The sequence below is a fragment of the Pezoporus flaviventris genome, unplaced genomic scaffold (genome assembly GCF_033815535.1).
Source record: "Pezoporus flaviventris isolate CSIRO_AGI_PZ_B2104156 unplaced genomic scaffold, CSIRO_AGI_Pfla_v1 ptg000006l, whole genome shotgun sequence".
In the NCBI taxonomy this organism is placed as follows: domain Eukaryota; kingdom Metazoa; phylum Chordata; class Aves; order Psittaciformes; family Psittacidae; genus Pezoporus; species Pezoporus flaviventris.
Window position 1 is genome coordinate 21,845,539 of NW_026892554.1, and position 27,978 is coordinate 21,873,516.

At 49.8% G+C, this 27,978-nt stretch overlaps 2 protein-coding genes across 3 annotated transcripts; both read right to left on the bottom strand.

Annotated features, from left to right (window-relative positions):
* Positions 1-2,979: 2,979 nt before the first annotated feature.
* Positions 2,980-7,359, bottom strand: NMB (neuromedin B). Its single transcript, XM_061446417.1, has 3 exons — positions 7,181-7,359; positions 6,519-6,721; positions 2,980-3,259 (listed from the first exon to the last, which is right to left on the bottom strand). Exons 1-3 carry the CDS (start codon positions 7,314-7,316, stop codon positions 3,212-3,214), a joined length of 387 nt encoding a protein of 128 aa, XP_061302401.1. The 5' UTR covers positions 7,317-7,359; the 3' UTR covers positions 2,980-3,211.
* A 12,644-nt stretch (positions 7,360-20,003) lies between these two features.
* SEC11A (SEC11 homolog A, signal peptidase complex subunit) lies at positions 20,004-27,235 on the bottom strand. 2 transcript variants are annotated; one of them, XM_061447448.1, is made up of 6 exons: positions 27,144-27,235; positions 26,935-27,044; positions 24,886-25,035; positions 21,054-21,173; positions 20,460-20,517; positions 20,004-20,298 (listed from the first exon to the last, which is right to left on the bottom strand). In XM_061447448.1, the coding sequence occupies exons 1-6, from the start codon at positions 27,192-27,194 to the stop codon at positions 20,248-20,250; spliced, it is 540 nt and encodes a 179-aa protein (XP_061303432.1). In that variant the 5' UTR covers positions 27,195-27,235; the 3' UTR covers positions 20,004-20,247. The 2 variants fall into 2 exon arrangements, with proteins under 2 accessions (XP_061303432.1, XP_061303433.1); XM_061447449.1 differs by lacking the exons at positions 20,004-20,298; positions 20,460-20,517 and adding an exon at positions 21,662-21,810.
* Positions 27,236-27,978: the final 743 nt, after the last annotated feature.

Below are 27,978 nucleotides of genomic sequence, written 5' to 3' on the forward strand. Positions count from 1 at the left end.
ACATGTCTGCCAGGATGAAGTGCTGCAAAGAAAGACCATAAAAAAGGCTTTGCAGTTCTCTAGCCTCAAGCAGCAGCATTTGGTGCACACACGCTGTACAAATATCCTCCTGAGCAGGGTCACATAGGGGACCTTTGTTTTGTTTCCTGATAGCAATCTAATTTCCTTTCTGCCTCTTTCTTGCCCTCCTTCATTGCCTAGTTTGTTGGTCTCCTATGGAACAGAGGTCTCAAGACACCTCAGAGGAAGGAGCACACCAGCATGGAGTCTGATGTCTTTGCTGAGGACATAGTGGGAGAACCAGTCCCGTGTGAATGAATGACAGGAAGAATTTCACTAAGCCTGGGTCAGCAATGACACCAAGTGGTGGCAGTGGCTTTTCACAGACATCCCTCTGAGCCAGCTCCTCCTCTGGAGGCAGTCTGACAAGTAAAGAGAAACTAATGCAGTGAAGGCTGTCTCCATTTCTATTATGTCACTTCACACCTTTTTCCCACCCCTGGGGTCATACCATGGCCACAGGCTGTGGGGAAGTCTGGGAGAGCAGCGAAGAGCACGAACCCATGCTCTGAACTGTCACTATTGCTGAGGATCTGTGCTGCGTGCTCTGTACTACCTCAGTTGAGTCAGTGGCCTCACTGCATCTCTGATGGTGCTGTGCAGAAGCAACAAACTACTGTGAGCCAGTTCTGGTGTCCATGCAGCAGCACGGAGGAGCCTTGAACTACAGCAGCAGAACTGGGGGGGGGGAAGCTGGAAACCAAGCCAAACCAAAAAACAAACTGAAGAATTTGCCCCTTTCCCCAGCTTTGCTCCTAGAAATCCCCAAAGAACACATGTGACCTGGTGAGTGATGGGGCATTGTGCTGGCGGATGCCAGGGCAGAACAGGCAAATCGCCAAACCATGGCATCCCTCAGAAGTTGCTCTGTCCCTCTCAGTTTGTAATTTACATTGAAGAGAGATTGGTGGGTTCGGGCTTGAGTGGTTGCTTGACTGTGGGAGAAGGAGAAACACTGAATTGTTAAGCAGTGGAGCAGGTCACCCAGACTTCATACCTGGAGGTTCCAAGACCTGATGGGACAAAGCCCTGAGTAACCTGGTCTGATCCCAGAGCTGAACCTCTGCTGAGGTCCTCTCCAGCCTGAGTTATCCTGTGCTTCTAGGTTGGTGTTCAAGGCAGGTGCTGGATACCTTGCTTCTCAGTAACACATGGCTCAGGGGGTAACATTGCTCCAGCTATCTACATAGCAGTTCAGAGGAGGATGAAGCAGGGCTCCATGGTGGAGCAGGAACTCCACAAACAGACTGCTGCCCATGAAGGACCCATGCTAGAGCCTGTGAGTAAGCCCATGACAGAACACGTACACCCCCAAAGGAAGATGTGTGCTGAGCAGTCACAGGAAAACAGCAAGAAGAAAGGAGCAGCAAAGAGGAACCTTCTGTGGCCTGACTGAATCCCCCTGCCATTGCCTGTTCCTTCACCAGGGTGGCTGCATGTAACCTGCAGGAGGAGGAGTAGTGCTGGGGCAATGTTGAGACTGGCAAATTGGAGGAAAGGTGTGAAAATTCTTGGGGTTTTGTTTGCTTCCAAAAACCTGAATCGGTGCTCAAATAATTATGGTATATTCACTGACAATAAATTCCTCGAGTCTGTTTTGCCCGTGACGGCAATTACCCAGTGACCCCCCCACCTTTAGCTCAACCCACAAGATAGTGATGGGAGGACATGGGGGACAGACAGACAGGCTTTTGCTAGGTGAGTGGGAGAATGAGGATCTCATTCAGGTATCTCATGGCAGGCTTCTCCTGTGACGGTCAGAAACCTGCTTGCCCTCCAATAAGCTTGCCTGGGCGGGATGTGAGCTGGTGGCCCCATGGCATGACAGTATGACAGGAATGCCATTAGGCTGTCAGTCCATCACACTGCTGGCTGAGGGGCATCTGGTCTGCTCCAGTGTCAATCACAATACTTTATGTCATTACTTTTCTTGCTTATAACTAGTTTTAAGCCAAGGCTTTGCTACAGCTAATGAAAGGCAAGCTAGGGGTCACCCACATCCCAGCACACAACAGCAAGCCTGGGCAAAACAACATAGGTTGGAGGAAGGGTTCTGCAGTCCTGGGCTCAAGTGACTGCAGGACAGTGGGACACCTCTTGTAGTGAAGTTGGTGGGTCAGGGACCACGAAGGATACAAAAAGGCAACAGAGGCTGCTGTGATGGTAGAGGCTGGTTGTTCAGCAGCAGGTTGGAGAACCTGGGAGGGCTCCAAGAGGTAGCAAGGTGATACTCTCCCTGAGGGCTGCCACTGTGCAACTGCTCCAGTGAGGCAGAGATCATGCTTGGCATGATCTGAACCATGCCTCCTGGAAAACTAGCTTGGTCCTGCTCTCCTGAAGGGTGAAGGGCCCTAGCACTGGGGCATTTGATGGGGAGCATCAGGTCTTGCAGGCAATGTTTAGGGTAATCAAGTTGTAAGATACATGAGTTTTACCCACCAAACTACCTCTGCTCCTGTGAGTGCTTAACTACATGCACAGGGTGAAGGCACATAAACCGGCTGAGGGTTTAGTGATCAGCACACGAGGGATAGCAGAAGGTTCAAGGAGCAAGCCAAGGCCAACAAGCCCCTAGTAAATCCTGGGGTCTCCCAAGGAAGGTACACTGCTTGAACCAGAAATCCCAGCAATGCCATGACCAAGATGCTTTTTGTAATGCTGATAATCTTTCCAGCAAAGAGGGTTATAAAGATGCTCCAGCAGTGAGGGGTGGAATCAGCTCATCCAAGCTTGTAATTTTGTCATGCAGTAGTTAGTCTCCTTCAGTGAGCAGAGACTGCAGGGACTGAATCCACCCCCCTCCTGGCTGCTGAGAGCTAGGAGCTTCCTTCCATCACCCACCGAGCTGCTCCCTCTCCCCATGCTCCCTGCAACAAGTCTTCCCACCTTCCCACACCCATGGAAAGATCGGAGCCAGTCTGTGCAAAGAGCCAGCTTTATTCCCAGGGGTGCATCAGACATGAGGAATGCAGAAAACACACAGGCAATATACAGGGAGGCTCCGCTTTTCACACAAGCACTCACTACAAACAGTGTTACAGAGAGAATAAATAAAAAGTGATGTTGCTACAGTGACCCGCAAGCACGACGCTCTCCTCTGTGTGCCATTCACGGCCAAGCTGCAGACCTCATCCTCCACGGCTGTATTTCCTTAGCTTGAAAAATACTTCTCCAGCACCTTTGTTAAAAGCCCTGTCTCCTACAAGAAAAGGCACAAGGGTGAGAACACTCACACACAGTTTATACCAACCTCATCTGTGGGTACCATGGGGCAGAAGATCAGACAAATGTCCCATACTGGACCACTTTCATCAGGGGTGGCTGGGGACACCATATGAGAAGGAAAGGATAGGAGATAGTAGCCTTGTTCCCGCCTCCCATCCTGAGCTCCACCAGCTGGACTACAGCTGACAGACATCAGAGGCAAACTTCACTAACCCACTGAGGTTGGGCTTCAGGAACAAGAGCAGCCTCAGGGCTCGATTCAGCACAGAAGGCAAAGAGAGACACAAACCACAGCAAGGAATTGTTACAGAGGGATTTTCTGGGATTGAGTACTGCCCAGAGGTCCTAGAGCTGTGCAGGGTAGCACCTTCATGCAGAGGGGTTCTCCCAACAACCATGGAAATATTCTACTCCACTCATGGCCTTGCCCCATCTCCTACAGAAATACTGCCTTACACCCAAGAAGGTGACAAAGGACGGGGACAATCCTCCTCTGCCAGCCAAGTCCTGGTCACACATAGCAACAGGGAGACACCATGAAGCCCCAGCACACTGAGAACTGAGCCCTGCCTGCCACATGTGGTTAAATGGGCAAAACAGAAACCCCAGTTTGCAAACCCCTTCTGCTCTGTGTGACTTCTGTCATCGCAAGCACGGACCAGCACGTGGACTCCTGTCTTGCAAACGCATGGGAAACATCCCGAGACAAAACCAAAGGGCAACAAGCAGAACTAACCCACGTGAAGGGAGAGCAAGCAAAAAGACCAAGCCCTGGGGTTTATTTCATGCCTAGAAGCACCCCTCAGAATGCAGAAACCCACTTGTGAATGATCGTGACACCCTCAGAAAAGGAAAAGCCCACTCAGTTTTTCAACAAAAGTTCCTTTGATCCTCTGTGTTGCAGCAGCAGAGCAGCACTTGGAGAGCACATTCATTCCTGCCTTGCTGACCGTGGGGGGCCAAGGAAGGGAGAAGCATCTTTGTTTTTCTAAATTGAGTTGAGATGCAAGTGACAGATCCTGAGCTTGGGGCAGACAGAGTTTAACAGGGCAGAACTATTAAACAGGCTTATCAGGCAGGTGGTGAACACAGCACACAGACCACTTCAAGCACAGACTGGATGCTGACCCCACACGTCCAACAAGTCACACTGAGGGGAAAAGTTGCCAGGATGGCAGGAGTTTGCATTAGCACTGTGTCACTCAAGAAGTAGGAAAATAAAGTCCCATCAAAAAGCAGAACATAGCACTCAAAGCACCAGGAGAAGCAGTCCTGTAATATCAACCAGTAGCTCAGAAGCAAGGATGCCCTGGGGAATGGGTGGTGCAGAAAGGAGCAGGAAGGCAGGAGCCAAGTTTCATGAGGTGCTCAGAAGGGCAGAACCAGACCTGTCACCCAGGAAGTTCTCCACAGCCACCACAAGGATGAGCACAGCAGGGCACTGGCCAAGGAAAACAAGATGCTGGGAGAAGGTGAGGGATACGAGGCAGCTGCACATCAGGCACCTATGCTGTGATGCCACATGTGTTCAGAGCATCCCATCTCCCATCAGGGAGGCATCAGGGCAGTGATGAAATCACTTTGATTTCAGTGACAAGCTTTGACACCCAGCACACACGTGCCAAAGGTTGATGTCAGTGCTGGGTGCTATCCCTGGGCAGGACCTGCCTTTGAGCCCTGGCAGTGAGTGCTGGAAGGCACCAGCACCCAGCTGGCCGCCTAAGGTAGAGCACCAGTGCTGGAAGCAGCCTCCACTGAAACATGTCTGCACTGTGAGCAGTAACCACAGGACTTGAATCCAGAGGAGAGCCACAGGGACCACTTACCAAACTCGCACCACATGCTCACAAACATCTTAGTGGACAAGGCAGAGTGGCACATCCACCAGCCCTTTCATCATCTTGGGCAGGTAACACAGCAAACACCCTTCTCCTCAAAGGCTCCGCAGGGATGACGGAGGAGGGTCCAGGACTTTCATAGCCCTCTCTCCCCTTCCAGCTGCATCCAAGCAGCAAAAGCCACAGCAGCACAGCACACAGCATTGTAAGGCTGGTGTCTTCAGCTCATGCTCTGCTGTATCCTAACGGGAGAAAGCCCTAATCAAAAGCCTTGGTTTACCTTAGTCTACTGAAACCAAGTCAAGAAGGCACTTGAACAACCAGTGCCACTCAGGCTTACAACCCTGCAACTCTGCTCCAGCTGTGCCTTCCCAAAAAAGCAGAGAGGAGCCAGCACTGCCTACACCTGGATAACAGTTTTACCCATGTGCAGTGTTAATGAATAGCTCCTAGAGTACAGCAGCTCAGTGGGACAGCACACGTAGGACCCACTTAAGAGGATTCCATCCCCTTTAGGCGCTCGGTTACTTCCTGCTAGAAAGTAACGGCGAGACACCAGGGAAGCATGCATGAGGTGACCGACATCAGCGCCACAAAGAGTGAGCAATTCCATCTTGTGTGAGGGTCTGTGTGTGTGCATTGCTCCCAGAAGCAGGCTTTCAATTAGGAGTTGTGTGAGCTACTAGGCAAAAGCCACACCAAAACTGAGGATCTGCTGACGCACAGCAGGACTACCGGAGCTCCTGCCTGCTGAGACCCGCTCTGCAGAGGCACAACTAACACACGCCTCCTCTCTGCCAGACAAGCTCACAGAGCAATGTGCTGCTCGGTACTGATGGATCCTGACCGTAGCAACACAGAGCCAAGGTGGGGAAGTCAGGGTATCAGGAACCCAAGACCTCTTTGCATGACGGACTCCTTTCCCTTCACATATGGAGCTATGTCCCTCTTGACCTCTCTCTAAAGAAATAGAGGGGAAGAAGAATCTCCCAGTCCCTACAGTGACTGGAAAAGGGGACCTTTCTTCATTGCCACAGTGGCCAGCCATCCTAGTCTGCATCTGCTCAAGGAAGACCCAGCAGTTTATTAACAAACCCTGTGCTAGAGATCACCACTGCTACAGCTCCATTGCAGGATCTCTTGCTCATCCTCACACCCTTCCCAAGCATTTGGGACTACTAGCCACTGCCCAGCTAGGCACAAGCCTAGGGAGACTTTTCTGCCCCTTTACGACTGGTGTTAAGAAGAGGTTTAAGGAGGGTTAACAAGAGTAGAAAGGGGAGAGAAATACACCTCTAGCAGCTCAGATGCTCCCAGCAAAGCTGGCTGTTGCAGATTAAGAGCTCCACCACCTCCCTGTTCTGAGCATCCCGTTCCCTCCTAGCCAGTATTCACCTGGTCAGTGAGGTCGTATTTTCCTTGATTCTCATACAAAAGTCTCTCTTGCAAGAGGATTTTCAAGAGCTCACGGGTAAGCAGTTCCATCATGTCCTCCAGCAAGGCTCTGAGAGAAGGACCAAAGATCATGGGCACCGCAGGCTCCTCTGGTGGCTCCAGGTGAGGGGAGCCCGTGACACTCTTCTTCCCCATGAAGTGGCCTGCAATAAACACACCTGGGTATCCGCACAAGAACAGGAGGAGAGCGGCTCTGGAGAAGCTGCTGTCTGCTACCTCACCTCACACTGGCACACGGCAACAAGAAGCACCGAGCAAACCTAATGAATTAGCCAAGTACATCGAAGTGAGAACCCCAGAAATCCCAGGTCCTCGTTCCACACGGGACACTTGGGAAACTTCCCCGTCTTGTGCCGGCATCCCTGGGATTGCAGCACTGCCGGACACGCGAGGAGGTTGCCTTTTTCCTGCCTAGGTCTTCTCCTGCCCCCCCCCCCCCCCCCCCCACGCCTCTAAGCACCCCCTCCGTCCTGCGGGGTCCCGAAGGCAGCAGGGGGCTTCCTGCAGGCAGCGGCACAGAGGCGCCAGGAGGGCTCCGCACCCCGCGCGTCCCTCAGCTGCTCCACAACACGCGTGTCAGCGCTCCCCCCCCCCCCCGGTACCTGTGGCCCAGAGGTTCCCGCGCGGGTTGACCTTGATCTTGGCAGCCTGGCTGCGGTGCTCAGCGAAGTCGAGGTGCACTGCGCGCCCCAGCGCGGCGCCGCACAGCAGCAGCAGGAGGCAGCGCGGTGCCGCCATAACCTCCCCAGCGGGACCCGCCGCCGCCCGCCCTTATAGAGCGCGGGGCCAGGCCCCGCCCCGCCCTCCCCTCAGGCGCCCTCAGCCGCAGCGCCGGGCGCCCGCTCAGCGCTCTTTGTCCCCCGCAGATCGGGTGAGCGCTGTCGCCGCTCTGCTTGTGCTCGCAAATCCATGGTTCCAGCGCAGGAGGTGGCCAGGCGGGATTCACCCCTCTCAGCCCAGGCTGGCGACTCCCCATTGCCTCCCGCTTCTCTGCATAGCAAAGCGTTCCATGGTGTTACAGCTGGCCCCGCAAGAGCGCCAGCCAACACCCATGGCACGCTTGGACACGGCCGCTTCGGGCTCACAGATGTTACGAGCCAAGCTCTCCCTGTAACAACCACCCTGAGCCTTGTCCACTGCTCCTGCTTCTCTCTGAACCCGGGGACACAGGCTGGAGACCTTGTTGGTGAAAACAGGCAAAGGAGGCATGGAGTACCTCAGCTTTGTCCATATCCACTGCCATTTGCAGTGGTGCCCTACAGAAGAGCTTCCTTCTTCATCCTTCTACAGCCAGAGACGTTTGTGAGATGTGCAAGGGACATCAGATCTTCTGTAACTGAAGTAGTACTTCTGTAACTATAGAACTACTATCACAGACTGGTTTGGGTTGAAGGGACCTTAAAGCTCACCCAGCTCCAGCCCCCTGCCACGGGCAGGGACACCTTCCACTAGAGCAGCTTGCTCCAAGCCCCTGAGTCCAACCTGGCCTTGAACACTGCCAGGGATGGGGCAGCCACCGCTTCTCTGGGCACCCTGTGCCAGTTTCCCACCAGCCTCACAGGGAAGAACAGTTCCTCCCTTTCCATTAATGGGATGGAGCTGTGCATTCCCAGCAACAGCCTGAATGGAACTGTGCTCAGCCATGCCACGGGTAGAGACAGTGGGGGCCTGGGACATGGACTATGTGTACCCAGGGCTCAAATGAAATGAAATCCACGTAAAACTGGGAGCATTTGAACAGAGGGCCCCAAGACACAGGTTGTGCTGTTTCTTCTTGTCACGTGCCTGCAGCCCACAGGGACTTTCAGTCTTCTCCAGGTTCCATACTTGTAGGGTGTTCTCGGACTGCTGTGGGAAAAGCCTGTGTGTCTGAAATGGCAAAGAAAAAAGGTGTAAGAGCACCCAGAGATCTCACCCAGCAAAGCTGGGCTTAAAATTACCTCCATTTTGTGTTGTATACACAGACCACTCTCAGGAAGCAGAAGTTCTGAAGGGTTGGGGGCTGACCAGGATGAGCAATGGTCAGCAAGGCAGCTCTCATCAGCCACAGTACCTGCGACAACCAGAGCAGCCTCAGAAGTGGTCACCACGTTCAGAGAAAGTCCAGGTCATCAAGCACATTCATGATGATGGAACAGGTCCCAGGAAAAGCTACAGATCAGGACAAGGTCTAGTGGGGGTACCCAGGGTCAGACACAGCTCAGACAAGTCCACAGCGATGAGGCAGGTCAAGTTGGCCTGCAGCCAGGTCCTGCTGTGCTGGAAGCCAATGCTTCTACAACACAGGTTAATGAGATACTAGACACCCAGGGCTGAGCTTAAATGGGGATGGAGGCCCCAGGTGAGACCCATTAAGGCCTATCAGTGTCCTCAGGGCCCCACCTGCTTCTGCCAAGTTTCCAGCTTCATACCTCTACAAGGTGCTTGCTGGTGGAGCGGTCTGTGCCTGAGGTGACCCAGTTCTGTTGGGAACTGGCACAGGGAAGATGTATTAGCAGTGCCCTCAGCATTTACTGCTGTTCATGAGAAGAGTGCTAGAAGATATTCATTCCCCCTCAAGAGCAGGGGGTTAGAGTCCAGACTGCAAACACAGCTCTAATGCTATGGGGAGGAAAACAATGAAAATGTACTCCTGTGTTAGAGGTGCATCCTTCCAGACGGTGCATGCGTCCCCTTGGTGCCTACCTGGCTAGTTGGCATATGCTCTCCTACTGTCTGGGGGTGTGCCATGAGGATAGGCATGGCCAACCAGGAGATACTGCTTTCTAGTTGGTCTGCCACCCATGAGGGAAGTAGTTGCTTCTGCTTACCATGTGTCTACGTGTGCTGGAGGGCCTGGGATGCAACGTGGAATCTCACTTCACTTTCTCACCACACTCCTCCCTTGAACATGTTCAGCAGGAGTGAGTACTGCTGAGCAGGGCAGTGCTGGGCCAAGTCTTTGCTCACCTCCTAAGGAGATGGCCCTTTTGGGTGCTCCCCATGTACTGCATGGGGTGTGTGAATACGATGCCCAACCATGGATGTTGCATTTGCAGCACCGCAGGCCTTACCCCCCTGCTTGCATCCTGTTCATCTCCTCCATCAAGTCAGCTGAGAGAGGAGCCCTGAGGCCCTATGTCCTGGTGGTGCTAGTGGCTCTGAGCACTGCCTGGGCTCCAATGTCCCCTGTTAATCCTCACAAGCCTTGCGGGACGGTTTCACTAGTGTCTGGTTGGGCTCCCTGGGATGATGCCCATGATTCCACGTGGATCTGATGTTGAGCTAGACACGCAACCAGAACTGACACAGAGTTCGTCTCTTTTTCAGCTGGCAGCTGCAGGCTGCACACATTCCCATGGACGGGGTGAGAGGAGGAGCACCAAGGCTGATGCCTGGAGGCCCAGGGCTCAGTCTCTGCAGAAGGCTGGGGTATTTGCAGGCTGCAGTGCTTCAACTGCATGCGTGCCACACGCTCACACATACCTGTGCACACACACTTCTCTATTTTCTCTTGCAGACCATGGTCCCCCCTCCAATGTTCTGCACTGTCACTATGTACTGATAAAACATGGCTTGAAATGGACTGACATGGTCTCAAACTTTTTTTTCCTAACCTTTTAAATTCACTCATGGTGCAAAAGTTTTGGGAATCTGGAGCGTCTGGAGAAGCCTTGGGATGTTGTCAGGGCAGAAGGAGGAGGATGTGAGGCCCATGAAGGAGGAGCCTGGTACTGCCCAGCACCAGCATAGAAGAGTGATTTCTCCTCAGGCTGAGGAAGGGGCGTTATCTGGGAAGCTGAGCTGCATTCCTCCACCGGTGCCTTGCAGCTGCTGCCTCCACTGCTCATGCAAACAACTTGTCCGCTGCTTTTCTCCCCGAAATGCCATGGCTTCACTCAAGGTGGCTGCACAGTGCTGTGTCAGGGCTGGGTCTGTCCTGGTGCTTGCTGTAGCCGTTGCATCCCTGCACACCAGCAGCCAGAAGCAGGGAAAAGTGAGACAATGGGTTACCTGTAGGATTATGGAGGATGAAGCCAGGGATAAAGTGATACCAATTACAGAGAGGAGAGAGAAAGGAGCTCCAGGCAATTACAGCACCTACCAAAGCGTGACAGGGGTTAAGTCCGGCTCCTGCAGGGCAGCGCAGCGCAGTGCACCTTGGAGATTAACTGGCTGGGAGCAGGCAGCTCCAGGGACAGGGGACAGTGGCAATCAGCACAGCATTTCAAATAGGGTGAAGGCTTTTGTGCTGATCTCATTTTAATTAGGTACACAACCAAACCAACACATGGCTTCCCTCTTGTTCACCTGGCAGCTGCAGGCTGCATGCCTTACCTCCATCAGGGTGGGAGAGGAGGAGCAGCTATTTCTGATCTCTGTGGCACCGATGAGAGACTTCAAGGCATGTTTGGAAGAGTCTGAGAAGATGAAATCAGGGGCTCCTGAAAGGATGCTAGATTAATTGATGAGTATGGAGGCTTGGCCAGATGGGGCATGTGTGGGAAATCCAAGCCCATAACCCTGATTTCAAGCCTGGGAAGAGCAATGGAATAGCTGCTCAGGGACTTGGTGGAGGCTGGAAGTGGGAGCACGATTCAGGGCAGTGAGCCTTCTATGGTAAAATACAACTTGTGAAAAAGTCTGTGCAACAGTGTTGGTGCTAAAGGAAACTGCCTGGCTGTAATGCAGGCAGGGCTTTGAGAACACTTATTCCATCCTCTTCAGAAGCCTCATTACAAACCAGCCCCAGACACGGACAGATCCCAAGCAGGAGGCTCAGTGCAGTTCACCTTCTTCAGTGGTGTCATTATAGCTGAGTGAGTTTACCAGTGAACATGTTGTGGTGCTGAGCAGCCCCTGGGCAGACGTGGATGAGTGGGATCCATCCAGACAGTGTTTTCCTGCACCTTGGAATAAGGACTACATCTCAGTCATATGGGACTGGAGTGGGCTGATTGCAAAGTGTCCAAATTCCTCCCTTCCTGGGAAAGTAAGAGAGCTGTCCCCTCCCTTGTCATCCTGAGTCTGGGCAAATGCAGCCTGAGAGGTGGTGGCAACACAAGTGGCCTTGCTTACAGAGAGCATGTTTCCTCTGATGTTCCTAATCTGGGAAAAGTAACTGGCACCCTGGACCCACCTGAGAGAATCACCTGAGAGCCACCTGAGAGAATGACCACAACCTCAACTGCAACTCCCAGTCACCAGCCTTGTGATAGATTTTCTGCCTCTGCTTTCCCCTCACTGCCTGCACCCCCATCAGCCACGCAGTGAGGGGACAGCCCTTGGTGGCAGAGGAGGGAGGCTGGAGCCTGCTGAGCTGACAGCTCTGATCTGGAGCCCACTGAGACAATCAGCATCCAGAGCAGGAACTGTCACTGCAGAGCTCCTCCTCTGCTTGCTTTCTCCAGCTCAGCACTGGCTCACTTCCACAACTGTTTCCAGCCACCAAAGGAATTTCCCAGCTTATATGTCAAAACAGGCATTACAAATTCTACTGCAGAAATTGATTTTGCTGCAAAGGTCACCACTCTGGCTTCCGCAAGTGGTGCAGGAGGTCAGCCTGTTGGCCACCAGCTTCCGGTGAGGGCCTCATGATGGAGACAGGGAAGGACAGGGATGACTCAGAAAACACCAGGCTTGTGAAAAATGGGCATGTCCTTGTGGCAGAGCATACTGCACAGAGCTGACCATCACCTCTCCCAGTAGGATTAACCTTTTAGAACTGGGTGAGAGCAGCCTGCAGCCACCTCTCTGCAGCCCTGCACAGATCCACACCCTGCAGGACCAGTCCCTTCTCACCCAAAGCAGCCTCAAAGCTCCAGGGATCCTCAGTTTGTGCCATTAGTTTTCCCAGATGCCTCCAGCTGGAGGAAGCAGTGATTGGTTTGCTCTGTTTTCCCCTAGTAATTCTTGCACGCGATTTGTTTTCTCGATGGCTACTGACCACTGAACTGACATTTTCATAGCACAATCTGTTCCAGCCCCAATGTTCCAGATGGTAACACTTAGCTCAGCACCCGTTGTTTTATAAATAGGGTTAAAATTGGTTTTTCCCCCTGTGCACCATTTTATATTTATGTACATTTGAATTTCATCTTTTTTATTGCCCAATCTCTTTCCACAGCCGGCCTTCATCCACACAACCCTTTGTATCAGCAGCAAACTTTCAGTATTTGCCTGCATTTGCTGATTATTGTTGAGTATGCTGAAGGCAGCCCCTGCGCAGCTCCCTAGTGGTTTCTGCTGCACAGCTTTTTGCCTCCTACATTTTGTTCCTTAACTTTTAGCAAATGATTTCTCCCTGTAAGGGCCTCACATCCTATTCCACGGCTGCTTCCCTTCTTTAAGAGCCTTTCCTGAGAGACCTTGCAAATACCTCTGATTATCCAGGTGGATAATACCAGTAGGCTCACCTTGCCCCCACACCTCCTAACTCCTTCAACAAGCTTCAAGTCTACTCTTTAAAGCAGTCCTACTCCTTTCCAGTCCACACATCTAGTTTATAGCCCACAGATCCCTGCATCTCCACCTCAACCACCATTCTGTCCCTTGGTGCTATGTGGGCTTGACAGAACGGGTGCTCATCATGGCAAATAGGTCAACACTCTCAGGTGTGAGTCTCTTCGGAGCGTGATTCCTCCACTACTGGTGTCCTGGAGCTGATGGCAGCATAGGACACATGGGGTGTCCTACTCCTTGTCAAAGAGCAACTCTTGTCCATGTAGGGCTAATATGACTAGTAACAGACCTGTGAAGCAGGCACTATTAGCAAATCCTCCAGATGTACCTAAAGATGAAGAAATATTTCACCAGACAAAGAAAGAACTTTCCATAACTATGCAAAATAAATACATCTAAAACCTTGATAATGCTGAGCTAATAATGGACAAACAGAACAGACCAAGGTGGAGATACTGTCTTAAAGCAAGGTCCATTTTGTTTCTTCTCTGTTCAATTATGCTTTGACACCTTGGCACTGACTAAAGCATCTCCTAGAGAGGTGACCAGTAAAGCCTTGTAGTGGTTAAGTTGTTCAGCCTCTTCACTGCTTCTCCAAAGCTAGGTCATATTTAAAGTCCCGCCATATGCCTGTGGGTCTGTTTTGATGCATTTGTCTCTTGTTTACAAAGATTAAATCCCTCTGTTACATTCATTTGTCCACAGGCAACAACTGTTGTTTATAAAAGATAAAATTTGAAATCTCACACATCTTGTTTTCGACTCTTTTTCAGTGTTCATCTAAGCTGTAAATGAGCTGTGGTTTTCCCTGAGGTTTCCCACTCACTCCGCACCCACTGGACATTGTACAAGTAACTTCTGCAAGAAGAATTAGCAAACAAAATCTTTCCTTGCAGGCAAATTCAGACCCAGCTCAGAAGCATCCCAGCCAGAATTACATGGCAGAAATCTGACATCCCACTTTGAGTGTATTGAGCTTCAGAGACATGAAATTGAAGTTCATATTCTCCACATTATTTTTACTTCTGTCTCTCTGGAAATTGAAACCCTCACAAGGTTATTTTCTACAGGGGAAGGAGAGAGTGGGAAAGAAAGGTGGTATCAATCTGCGCAGCAGTGAGAGCTCCACAAAGTGGTTTTAAATTAGCACACAGAAGGAGCAAAAAAAGCTGAGAGATGAGGAGCTGGGCAGAGATAGCAGGAGGCAGAGAGTTGGCTGCATCCTGGATAACAGAGGGGGCATTCCTACTCCATCCCTATTTAGACTGTTCTTGAACACATATCATAGAATCCCAGAGCAGCTTGGGTTGGAAGGGACCTTACAGCTCACCCAGCTCCAACCCCTGCCATGGGCAGGGACACCTTCCACTAGAGCAGCTTGCTCCAAGCTCCTGTGTCGAACCTGGCCTTGAACACTGCCAGGGATGGGGCAGCCACAGCTTCTCTGGGCACCCTGTGCCAGCGCCTCAGCACCCTCACAGGGAAGAGCTTCTGCCTAAGAGCTCATCTCAGTCTCCCCTCGGGCAGGTTCAAGCCATTCCCTTTGGCCTGTCCCTACAGGCCCTTGTCCAAAGCCCCTCTCCAGGTTTCCTGGAGCCCCTTTAGGCACTGGAGCTGCTCTAAGGTCTCCCCTTAAGGAGCCTTCTCTTCTCCAGGCTGAACCAGCCCAGCTCTCTGTCATGGTTAAAGCCCAGCCAGTAACTCAGAGCCACACAGCCGCCCGCTCACTCCCCACCATTCTTCCTCCCTCCTGCTCCCAGAGGGATGGGGAGGAGAATCATCAAAAGAATGTAACTCCCATGGGTTGAGATAAGAACAGCCCAGTAACTAAGGTATAACACAAACCACTGCTGCTACCACCAATAATAATAATGATATGGGAAATAACAAGGGAAGAGAATACGACTGTTCACCACCCACCGACCGATACCCAGCCTGACCTGAGCAGCCATCTAACCCTTCTGGGTAACTGCCCCCTGTTTATATAGTGGGCATGACGTGCTGTGGTATGGAATACCTCTTTGGCTAGTCTGGGTCAGGTGTCCTTTTTCTACTTCCTCCCAGCTTCCCCTCCTCCCTGCAGAGCATGAGACTCAGAAAGTCCTTGGTCAGAGTAACCATTACTGAGCAGCAACTGAAAACATCAGTGTTATCAGTGCTGTTCCCAGTCTGAAAGTCAAAAACACAGCGCTGCACCAGCTATTAAGGAGAAAAATGACTGCTACTGCTGAACCCAGGACACACACTCAGCCTGGCTCCAGAGCACAGCTGCTCCAGCCCTTGCAGCAGCTCTGTGGCCTCCTCTGGACTCGCTCCAGCAGCTCCATGTCCCTCTGTTGTTGTTGCCCCAGAGCTGAATCAGGACTGCAGGAGGTTCTCCCCAGAGCACAGTAGAGGGGGAAAATCCCCTCCCTTGACCTGCTGCTCATGGTCTGGGGATACAACCCAGCACATGGCAGGTTCTGGGCTCAAGCATGCACTGCTGGGTACAGTATCTCTGTGGAGATACTTGTTTTCCCTCAAAGTTTAGCTCTACTAGATCACACATTCAGAGGACCTGCTAGAATTGTGCAGGTGTATGAATTGCCCTATGAGCAGGAACAGATTTAACTCACAATGCACTCAACCAGCAGGACCCAGCATGTTGGCAGGCCCTGCTCCACAGGGCTGTATCTGAAGGAGCTAGTGTTTTTTTTTACAGAAGCTGAGGGGTAAGCAGGGTTGAACACACATCAGCAGAAAAGCTGCTGCCATGAAGAGGAGCTCCTTATGGCTGGGCAGACTATCAACCAGCAGTGAAGACACCAACTATGGCTAAGTAGATCCAATAAGCCAGGTTTGCCAGGAAAGCCACTGTGCCCCTTCTGAATCCAACATACATCGGACTGGCAGAACTATCTCTGCAGAGACCTGCAGATTCCTGGTGCATGAGCAAGCAGCAACACCTGGGTGCAGATGACAAAGGGATGGAGGCATTGCAAGGGAGGGGAGAAGGTAAAAGAGGCAGGAAGCTATTCAAGTGGCTCAAAGCACAGCGTAGGTGCTATTCTCCCAGCAGCCATTGATGAGATGGTCACATCAGTCATCTATTATGCATCAGCTACCGCCAGAAGCTGCTGACACTGACAGGAACTGCAAGGGCCCTGCCTTTGTGGCATCACCCAGGCACATTTTGTAGTCTGAGGACTGGAACCATGACACTCCTCATCTGATTCAGCCACTGAGTCACTGACATCATGTGGGTCTTCAGCCTGGGATACATAAACCTCTGCTTTGCGTTCCCCCTGCTCCAGCAAAGGAGCCACCACAAGTGAGGTACTCTGGCTAAATCTCCTCTCCTTCTGCCAGTGAGCTCAGCCCAGTCTAGAAGCTAAGTCTGCATTCCTGCCTTTCTCCAGCAGGAAGTGGTCTTCTGACCATGCACGGACAAGACTTTACCTTGCAGAGTCTCCTTGAAAAAATAAGTTTGTCCTGTTCAGATTTTAGGGGCAGGAAGACCACCATGAGATTACATGGTCTCGTTGAAGAAAGCATGCAACTGATCATCTTACAAACCCAAGCCCTAGAAACCCAGGTAAGCAAAGCACAGTGCCAGGCCTGGATGAAACAGTGTAATGCTTATTACTATTTAACTGACAACCATGTGTTCAAGCATCATAAATATACAAAGACAGCCTTTGTCCCAAGGAGCTTCAACTTTCAGCACATTGCTCCTCACAGCTCACCTCCCATCCACCACGCTCTTCCTCATGCATTTGGCTTTGATATGAAAGAGTCACCCAACCAAATTCTAGCAACACTCAGATTGCTTTGCTGTGTGAAACAGCTCCTGCTCGTGCAGGAATCTGTGCCCTAAACTGCGGATGTAACTGAACAGTAATTAAGCAATGAAACTGCCAACCAGAAAACCTGTTGTTTAGCTGTAACCACAACAGAGACAGCGGCAATCTTGGCCCTGGCAGAATTTTACCTTCTTTTTTTTTTTCTTTTCCTTTATAAAGCAGCCCATTCCACACACACATACTTTACAAACAAATCTCATTCCTGTTGTGACACGAAGATCTCCATCCAACTCCAACACCTTAAGTCTCAAAGGCTTTGCTGGAGCTGGCCAGGCAGATTCACTTTAACAAGAAAACCCAAACCGAATAAAACTGAAACAAAATCCAGAGATATATCAAGTTGTAAGAGCAAAGCCCCTGGCGCTGCAGGAGCACAGCAGTGCTTGCCAAGCATTTCAGCATTAGTGCCCAGCTGAACCAGATCCCACACGCTCTGTAGCTCTTCTGCTCAGCAAAGCAGAGTAAATCTGGTGGGGACAGAACCAGCAGTGACTCTTTGTCATCCTGCCCCCATGTCCTTGGTTCCAGCTTGTGCAGGCTCATCCCTAGCACCCTCTCTTCCCACTGTAGCAGGAAAGGTGTTACAGGGATGTGGTTTGGGATGTGGGAGGCAACGTGGGAGCTGCGAGTGGATTAACTGCTTATTTATCCTCACTTTAATTAGAGCCAACACCTCAGTTCATGACTGCTGATAACACAGAAGCACATTCTCAGCTACACTGAGCTGAAAATAGGCTGAACATGGGCCACAGATTAATTCCCAAATCTCACACCACAGCCCCTGATTTAGGGCAATTGTTTCTGTTCTTAAAGAGCCTGCAAACCCAGAAGAGAGCAATCAGCTGAAGCGGGGCTGTAGCTGGCTTCATCCCACCCTTTAGTCCAAGCAAGTGGCTTTTAAGCGCTTCCTGCTCAGTTCCTTCACAAAGCACCATGCAAAAGCAGGTGCCTTCCTTCCTTCAAATGCCCAAGCATAGGTGTGCACCCACATTGCAATGAATATGGCCCTCAGCCGCACTGCCCATAGCCAGTGACACTGCAGAGTAACCCTGCTGTGAGCAGGACAGGGACGTTACCATTTCCTAACATCTCAAAATGACCAATTTTTGACTCTCCTCTCAGAACTGGGGATTCAGCAGCTGCTCTGGAGAGAGGATTATGGAACTGATCCTTCCTGTGTAATCATAAATCCATTGTATTTTAGACTTTTTTGTTAAATTAACTCATTGACAGTAGCGCTACTGCTTCTGCACGCTCTGATCTTTGCTAAAAGGTGTGAAAGTGAGAGGACCTGGAGAACAGCAACCACAGCACTCACATTTTCACTGGGAGGTGTTGATTAGCAGACTTCAGAAGAGCTCAACTAAGTCCTCTGTGTGAGCCCCTGTTAAAAACCAATTTATGCACAAAAGCAGGTTAAGCTAAAGGCAAAGTGGGGAACAGAGGCTTGGCCTCAGTGTGACCTGCAAAGGCAGAAATGCTGCTCTAAGTCCTCAGGAAAGTGCTCCACAGTGAGAGCAGCTCCCAGAGTGGTTTTGTGCTCCCTCACTGCTGCTCAGGTTTGGCTTTTAAAGACATAACATTCCATCTGTGACCCAAGCATTCTGGAGAAACTGTATCCAAATTCTCTTCCCAAGAGCTCCAGCACTGGGAGAGAAGGATTTTATTACCATTTTTTATTACTGAGTTATGATTATACAAAGAGTCACAGACCCAAAGCTCAGTGCGAGGGGCTGGGCCTGTTCATTCAGTGTCCCAAACATAAGATGATTTTTTGCTTCATGCTACTCAGGTTACAAACTAACTGGTTAAACCGACTCATCTTGGGATACTACAAGTCAGCCCAGCTCCTGAACATCAAGCAAAATGGTCCCATGGACATAACTAACGGCACAATTCACCTCCATAGGAGGGACAGGCCTGACAAGCCTAATGAGGTACACATACAAGAAGACCATAAACACCCAGCTGGGTTTTGTCCTTGCTTTTCCAGACTGCTTTTACCCTAGCTGTGTGCAGGGCACAGTGATCATCCACGATAATCCCTGTTGCTGTGGATTCTTGAAGCAGTCATGAAGAGGGAATGGAAGATACAGTGAAATGCACCTGAAGTAACACACAGCAGCTGTCCTAGCAAGACAACCAGAAAGTAAACTGCAGGAGAGGGGAGAGGGGCCAGGCAGCCTCAGAGAGAGGTTGTGCTCCCACTGCCTGCTCTTGTGAAGATCTGCCCTGGTGAAGGGGAAGCAAAATGGTTTCATGAGTCAGTGTAACGTGACAGACACTAGTTATAATGGTCGATCACCCAGTGAAAGTGGCACACGTTTAGACTGAAGCTGCTAACTGCAGACTCTCTTCCTTGGGCTTTGCTGTGACACCACTCTACACAAGCAAGTTCATCATTCTGAATAAAAAGCCTAGAAAAAAGCTGTTGCACATGGTGACAAGTGACCTTCTTTCAGACCTCAGGGCAACGGGGGCACAGCCTTTCTGTGCCTGTCAGGTGAGCTCCTGAGGCGGCCAGCTGTAGGGACCATTAACAACCTCAAACATGTTTACAAACCTAAGAAAATTTTATTATTGCATCCTATTAAATTGTCCTTGCCAAGAGCTACAGCTACTTCCCATCTCAGTTCTTCTGTTACCTAGTGCTACAGTGCCAGCTTATGCATGAAGTAATCCTTTGCCATCTTCTGCCCAAAACACCTTGCAGCCTTCAAGCAGATTATTTCAGTGTTTCTGTTTTACAGAAACATAGAAATATCAATGGATCTATAGCTCAGGACCACTTACTCTCCATAAGGAAACGAGGAGGAGCTGCTATTGCTCTGTAAAGACAGGACAAGTTAGTTCACGAGGCTCTAGGAGTCATCCTGCAACGGCAAAGCCCAGGTACCTCCCAGGGCAAGGAGGCTGCACTCAACAGAGCAGTAACCAAGAATATGGCAGGGATCATACCGGGCAAGATGCATAATCTTTATTCCAGTTCTGAATTGGAAAGAACACCACCTCCACAGCCAGTGTTTGACAGCTCAGTCAGCACAGGGAGAGGTCACGCTTGCCCAGTGGAGGCACAGACTTGGAAGCAGTCCTGTAGGCACTTTGAGAGGAAGCTCAGCTTCAAAGTACAAACACTGACCAGTTTGGCTTAAATTTTTAATATAAAAATTCACTAAAAATGCTAAAATGTGACAAACCATTGGAAATACTGTGACAAACGTTTCCCCTTACGCAGTAAAAAACAGAACAAACCCAAGAAGCTCTGAAATTCTTGGATGGACTTCTTCCTCCTGGCACATGAGACCACCATCTACTTCAAACGTTCATCTTTCATAGTTCTAAAAAAAAATCTATGGCACCTTCACCTCATACTTCAGTTCAAGAGGCTACTCTCGATGGACCAGCACAAACAGACCCAGGAAAAAAAGGACTGCATACTGTAAGAGAAAGGAGACACAAGAATGCATGCTCACATCTAAAGATGCAGTAACAGCAGCAAACACACAGGGCAAATGGTTCTGCCTGTGCTTGTAAAGTTCTCATGAAGTAATTTTAGCCGGGGTGGGAGAAGCAGGCAGAAAATGAAAAGAGCTCTTACCTTAAATTTTGGATAATCATTCATTAAGATAGTCACTATTCCAATATAGGGCACAAATCTACAAGAATAAAGGTTTTATTAAAACCTATTCAAAGCTGCATGTTGGAGAAGCACTGCCCTGGTACTTCAACAAATGAAGAGCCACTTAAGCATGCTGAGGGCTATGGTAAACTTGCTTAACAGGCCTGGGACTTCCTCCCAAGTAGGGAAGCCACTGCAGTGGGGGCCAAGTGACAATCAGCCCCAGAGCATGTTTTAGCCTCTGCCCTGTTCAGCTCTCACCTGCCTGTAAAGACTGTGCCTTGCAGACTGATATTGATGGGAATTCCAGTCACGCCTGAGCGTGCGTGGACTTTGCATCAGTGTCCACCCAGGATCAAAACCTCAGGATGCAGCTCAGGGCTTGATACCTTCGCTTAAGCCCAGCCAAGAACTGAACTACCTCTGGTTTTTAACTCTCCATAGTACCTTTTGAAATGCTTTCAGGCAGGTTACATAAACCCAGCAGGGAGAGTTCAAGAGGAAGAGGAGGATTAACAGATGGCACAGGGGGAGGGCAGTGTAAAAAGCAGCATCTTTTTCAACTTCACTTACCCTCTTGCTCGTCCTACTACATCCTTTTTCTCCAACCAGTGCTGCCCTCGTTTGTACAGCCCTCTGTCATCAACAGCATTATTGTCTCCCTTTGTCAGAAATTTGATGTCACCATTTTGCCTAGCAAAGGAAAGGCAGCCAGGTAAGTCAGAGAATAACTCATTAAAAGCTGTTCTAGAGCGAGCACATAGAGACTAACACAAAGGTTTTAGAAGCAGTCATGTCCTACATGTGAAGCAAGATGAAAAAGGAAACTCTGTCAAATGCAGTGGAAAGCAGTTTGGAGGAACACTGCCAATGAAAGAATGAATTCTGGCCCCAGACAAGCTTTCTAGCAGAGCTGAAGAACGCAACCAGCAGGATGAGACATTTCTAACAAAGGTGCAGCTACCACCTCTTTGCTTTTGACCTCTCTCATGTTGATGCTTCTCTTGCTTCATATACAAATGTTGGGTGCCGGGCTCTGTACTATCACCCAAAATGAGATTTGGGGTTAAAGCATACAGTTCTAGACAGTGGTGGTCAGAAGCAAGCCGAAACTTAGAAATTATTAGGAAAGGGGGATAAAACAAAGCAAACAATACCATTATGATACTGCATGAACTCACAATGTGCCTACATCTTGAATGCTCTGTGCAGTTCTGAACCCCCTACATCCTTTTTTGAAATGGAGAGAAGAACTGGCAAAGGCTCAGAAATGGGTAACAAGGTCTGGAACCACTTCCATACAAGAAACAACAGACCAGGACTCTTCAGCCTGGAAAAGACAGAACTGATGGGAGATACGTTGGTAGTCCAATGCAAATGACACAGACAACAACAATAAAACAGCTTTTCACTGCCTCTTCCAATACCAGACTGAGAGGGCATCAAATCAAACTCAGAGATAACAAGTTCAAACAAGCCAGAGAAGGTGCTAAGCAGAACCAACAACAGTGCAAACATCTCACCGGAAGGGTGTTTTGGATGCCAAAAAATTGTATTAATTCAAAAAGTGACCAGATACTCCATGTGAAAAAGTGAAGGAGGCCATTAATAACAAACTGTGACTGTGCCTAAAATCATAATGTGCTAAAGCAGGGAAATTATCACTAAATACTCTCTCTAGTCTTTAATTCATCCTGAGATTAATTAGTCAACTTGCCAAAACCAGGATCCTGGAGCAGACAAACCTTTGACGTGCAAACAGCTGCTCTTATGCTCTAGCTCTACACACCACATTGTGCATCCTTCCCAGTCATTTCCCTTCAGTGTGCTGGGCAGTCAGCTCTGCTGTCTTCCAAGCAGCAGCCTGTGCCACTGCTCGGGGTTCAGTGACCACTGTCATCTCCCTGTGGCATCTGGAGGCAGATGCTGAGCAGGAGCATTCTCCATGCTTGACTCTGTCAGCTTATTCACAGAAACGACAAATTAAATGCAACACAGGAAAGCATGCAGAAGGTCTTCAGAGCTCGTGCTGTTTTCATCATGCCTGAATAGCAGCATGTGTTACTTACTCAACAGGAGAAGCTTGAAAGGAAAAAGAGGTGGGGAAAGAACAGATCTTTCTTCAAAGCACATTTGTCTCCCTGTGTAGGGACAACAAACTCTAGAACTTACAGATACAGTCTGGAAAAAGAAGATACCCAAACATAGAGAGAAAACAGTTATCTCTGCAGACTGATGGTGTAGGAGCACACCATCTTACTGAGGAGATTCAATGGTCTACCAGGAATGAGCACAAGAAGCCCACAGCACAGTTGCTCTGTCTGAAAGGTGACTAAAATCTGCTTTGGCTGTCCTGCACCAAAACCACCAAGGAAGTTTTGACTACAGACTGTGTTTAGTGATAAAGAATGAATTCAATTTCAGTCTGAACAAAGAAAAAAAGATCAGCAAGGAAAAAACATTTTCTCCCTGAAACAATATTGATGTGAACTGGAGCCCAAACTGCTAGAAGATCCCAGGGAACAGGGTTTCTGTTTTCCCTCAGCTTCACACTCGTCAGCTTTTGCAGAGACTTTTCACATTCATATTCACTTTTCACATTTCATATTCAATCCATGACTACAGGAAGAAATGGGAACTCCATCCATTCAGAGGATACTCCCAAACTCTAAACTGGCACCAGAAAAAGTATTCTTTAAATAATTAAAAAAGCAACTGATACCCGAGTCCTGCCTCCTGGCTTCTGCCTGGCTTAAGGTCACTGTAGGGATTTTTCAGTTTATCTTTCCTAACATAAAGTTCAGGTTTTTATTTGGTTGTTTTATTTAAATGAAATCTAAAATATTGGAGAAGGGTTTTACTTCACAGAATCAACGACTGGCACTATAGGCCTGTTACTTAAAATAGGAAAAGCCCTGGATACCTTTATAGTGCTGAGACAGAACCAAGCAAAAAGTGTAGGGTGGGTAATATCTCAAGATGAACTGACACATAGAATGCACATTTCTGCTTCCCCTTCCTAGATAGCGGCTGAGAGTGGAGAAAGAAGACCTTGAACTTTGTTGCCTCCTCAATAATCAGCCCAAGCAGCACTGGAGCCCAGCTGAGACTTTAGCATGCAACAGGGGAGGAGGAAAGTACCATTTCACTTAAGAGTTCCCAAGACATCTCAAAAAGTGCACGTGCAGCATTAGATTACAGATTTATCAACTATACTGACCTTATTTTTGAATTACTGGTATCAAAGTGGTACTTTGAAAACTGGCATTGTTAAAAGATTTGAGTACAGAGTAAATCTGAACAGCAAAGACTGCTCTGTCTGCTGGGAGAGGTGCCACCCTCTCATAGCCAGGATTTCAGCTGGACTATTTGTGTGCATGAACCTGTCTGACCTTGTTGTTGGGCCAAACAAATGATCTGGGTGTCTCAACAGCTATGGCTGCCATGAATGCTTGGGGGAAGGGACCTTTCTCTATCCCCTCAACCTCGCTTGACTGGAGCAGTCATCAAATGCCACCTTTACACATGATTCAAGTAATTCTCTTAACCTAGGAACAGATCTCCGAGTACTGGTATAGTTCCAGTTCATGCATCTTCCAGCAGGCAGAAACAGATGCTGCAACCCCATCCAACTGTTGCCCTCTCCGAGCTGGCTTGAAGAACCAAGGATTCAGTGCAAGATTTAATTTTTGCTCAAATGCCTCATGGGGAAGGCTCATTTCCCCCCAGACTGGCCAGAAGCAGTCACAGCATCCAGCAAAACAGAAAGGCTCATGGCTGCTGAGGAAGCCTTGCTTGAAAATCAAGCCCTGTTCAGCAACCAAACCAGAATGACTGCGCTTCATTCCTTCAGACATGCAATCTGACAGACGTTCAGAGAATGAACAGGACGTGGACAGCCCAATGCATAGAGACCGCGAGTGTAACACTGCCAGACTTCCTACAGAGAAGAAAAGAAACACCCTCCCTCTGCATGACAGCAGAAGCCAGGGAGGGTTCTGCTTTCTTCCACAAAGACAAACTTTAAAATAATGCACTCTACACACAAAATACCCTTCTTCCATCAGTTCTACCTCCACAGACAAGAACAACTTCACACACAGAAGTGCAGCCGTGCCTACAGGTGACAATACGTAGTACCTTGGGATGGAAATGATGGCTCAAGAAGACATTAAGTGACATGGGGAGTCCAGGTTACTCACACAGACCTTCTGCATTCTGCTGGATTACCTTTACAAGTAAACCAAGGAGGGCAGATTTTGTCTGTCTGAAACTTATGTGCTGCTTCCTACAGCACCTGGATACCAGTTACTGACGTCACACCCGTTCATTTAACCAAGGAGATGAGGAAAAACATAATTTAGCTTAACATCCTGCAGTACAACCCCCCAGATTCTTAACATACTTCTCATGAATTTTCAGGACACGATGGACTATAGGAATTTCCCTTCCTTCTATCCTAAAGACCACGATTTCTCCCACTCTGATTGGATCTTCAATTCGATTTGTGAGGAACAGGAGATCTCCTCTGTGAAACGCAGGCTCCATGCTGCCACTGAAAAAGAGAAAAGGAGCAATTGAACAATATTTAACACTCAGAATCAGGTTTTGGAGATTACAGTCCTTTAAGAAAAATCTCACAAGAACCTCAACAAAGAGCTCCTTAGAAAACCACCCTGGAGACCAGGCACTGTTGAACCCCTATCACAATCAGATTTTAAATCCCCATCGTACCAGCAGTTTAGATTTGCTGGGAAAAGAGCACTGCCAGCAGCCGGTGTTAATATCACACCAAATGGGAAAACCCTTCTGCTTTCTTCATAACAGCAAAGCTGATGACAAGCAGCAGCTCTTGACTTCTGAGCTCTTCACTGGTAGAACTTCCACAGTGGTGGGAAGCTTCTTTTCATAGAAACAGCGAGGCTGGAAAAGACCCTTAACATCATCAAGTCCAATCTTTGTATTTCATTTGGTTTCTTTTTTTGCAGGCAGGTAGATCCTCCTCACTAACAAAGCTCTGAACACACACAGGCTCTGTAATCCCATCTGGAACAGACGGGTGTGCTAAAAATCTGCTACCATGATTCATGGCTTTGCTTCCCGATCTCATTTCAGGCACTGCTATTCATTTATTTTAGTCCTGTCTTCTAAATGGCAATTGTTACAAAATACTTAACCTTCTTCATTCCAAATAAATAATGCAGTCCAAAACAAAACGATGAACTTTAAGTACCATGTATATTCATGGCTTATCTTGAGGCAGCACGGAAGCTGCTACTCAGAAGATCACATTGCTGAAGAAGTGACGTGACCTAACAGCCCCTGTCTTACTCATTGGAGGAACAGCATGAAATATGCCCCCTGTACTTACAGACCCTTTGGCAGGGAGTTTTGTTAAATGGCATGTGGTGATTAACACCAACATAGAAACACAGAGAAGGCACCGCAGCTACAGAACAGGCCCTGGGCAGTATCCACACCAGCGGCTGACAGCTGCCCAAGGAATCTGTCCCAGGCGGTAGGAGGGTGGGAGTAACACCGGTGGTACCGACTGCACCGCACTTCTGTGAGGGCAACGTGCAATACCTAAAACATATCCAGTCACAGAGCAATAACCCTTACATAAAAGAGTACAGCTAAGGCTCCCCTTTTTCTGGCCATGCTATAGCTTACTAGAAGGCCAGGGGAAAACCAAGCCACTGTGAAAGATGAGTATTTTTAAGGATGAACTGTAACATGTAATAACACTCCCCAGGCATTTCAGGGAAACAGCAAATCCTTTTAACTGTAAAACTTTACCCCCTGGTGTCTCAAATCAACTCCCTTTTCACTCACCAAGACTCATTTGGTACTTCACCTATCCATGCGGCAAGACTGGTCAGCACCATGGAGATACCACTGCGCTGCGGTGTTCTGCTACACCTTCTGCTATGGGAAGTGCAGTTACCCTTGATGACAGGATGGGCTGTGCCACAAATACTGTGTTTATACAGGGATAACACACACACACACACGCACACGCACGCACCCCAAGCTTCTCTGCTTCAAGGTCTTTTTCATGGCTCTTTCACCTGCACCACCGAGCATTTCTCCAAGAGGTTTGATATGATCCAGAGTTTCGCTCTTGCTGTATTTCTTTGAAGTCCTTCCTCCCCTTCACCCATCCTCAGGGCCACCCCTCTAGGGTACAACCCAGCAGTGACAGACGCAGAAGGAAAAGATGCTGGTTTCACTGCAGGCTGCCGCCCATGCTTACCGGCTTCCTCTCCCCTCGCCTGCAGCTCTGCGCTACACGGCAGGGCGAGCTCTGTGCGAGCCAGGGCCGGGAGCCTCCCGCTGCCCCATCCCTCAGGAAAACGCCCTCGGTCGGGTTCAGCGCCGCCGGCCCGCGGCTCTCCGGCCCTCAGCCCCCTCTCCGGAGCAATACTGGCGAACCCCCCCCCCCCCCGTTTACCTCAGCACCACCACGATGGGGCTCTCGCTGCCCGTCACCACCATCAGCCCCTTCCATATCATGAGGGCGGACGACACGATCATGCCGAAATTCAACACCTGGTAGTAGAGCTGGAGATCGGAGGGGGTCGGTCAGGCCCCGCGCCCGGGCAGGGCAGACCCAACGCACCCCCCGCCCCGCCCGGCACCCCGCCCCTTCCCGGCCCGGACCTGCCGCTTGTTCATGCGCCGGACATCGTCCAGAAAGTCCAGCGACAGCATCGCCGGCCCCGAGCGCGGCCGCCCCGGCCCGCGCGCCCCGCTTCCGCGCTCGCTTCCGCCCGCCGCGCCGCCGCTTCCGGGCCCGCCCCGGATGGGGAAGAACGACGCCAGGCAGGGACCCTTGGATGCTTTTATTTGCGATATTTCGAAGTAAACATCATAGCAAGGCACGGGCGCCGCTGCGGGTTAAACAGATATGTGGTGGCTTGGGGGTGCCCCCTGCTATCCTTAGTTCTACGTAGGCTACCTGGTAAAACATCCCCTAGGCTAACGTACACTGTATCAAAAAATACAAAGAGTCCAAACTGTTCGTATCAAAACACGTCGAGACGAGCGGGTGAGCGATCCGAATGCAATAAGATAAATAGTTCTTAAATTATTTAAACATCGTCATAGTAAACAATAATGAGCAGGGTTCTGGCTCAATGTAATTAAAAAAATAATGGCATAGGAGATAGTTCTGCTGCACAAAGCGCGTGTGATGGGGGAACAGCTGAGGAGGGAGAGTCAATATGACTATGCGGAAGGAAACGTCTGCCGAGTGGCAGTAATGCTGAGCCGTGTCAGGAGAAGAGCTATGGATGGAGCACCGGCAGCCCCCCTGTGGGCTGTGACCCCCATCTGCTGCCACAGCTCAGCCCAAGCTGCAGGGAACACTGGCACCAGGTGATGCTGTCAGCAGTGCTGGGGTGGTTTCACTCCAACTGATGCCACGGACAGGGATGGGACGGGGTGTGTTCTCCCCTTCCTGAGATGGTGCCAACCTGCCACCCTGCGCTGCCCA

What these genes read in the sequence shown, in the direction of transcription:
- NMB (XM_061446417.1), bottom strand. Translation starts at nt 7,316, where the DNA reads ATGGCGGCACCGCGCTGCCTCCTGCTGCTGCTGTGCGGCGCCGCGCTG. An exon ending in CGGGAACCTCTGGGCCACAG is followed by an intron (nt 6,722 to 7,180) that starts GTACCGGGGGGG and finishes TGTTTATTGCAG; the next exon opens with GCCACTTCATGGGGAAGAAG. An exon ending in AATACGACCTCACTGACCAG is followed by an intron (nt 3,260 to 6,518) that starts GTGAATACTGGC and finishes CTTTTCTTGTAG; the next exon opens with GAGACAGGGCTTTTAACAAA.
- SEC11A (XM_061447448.1), bottom strand. Translation starts at nt 27,194, where the DNA reads ATGCTGTCGCTGGACTTTCTGGACGATGTCCGGCGCATGAACAAGCGG. An exon ending in CCCATCGTGGTGGTGCTGAG is followed by an intron (nt 25,036 to 26,934) that starts GTAAACGGGGGG and finishes TCTCTTTTTCAG; the next exon opens with TGGCAGCATGGAGCCTGCGT. An exon ending in ATGATTATCCAAAATTTAAG is followed by an intron (nt 20,299 to 20,459) that starts GTAAGAGCTCTT and finishes TTTCTCTTACAG; the next exon opens with TATGCAGTCCTTTTTTTCCT.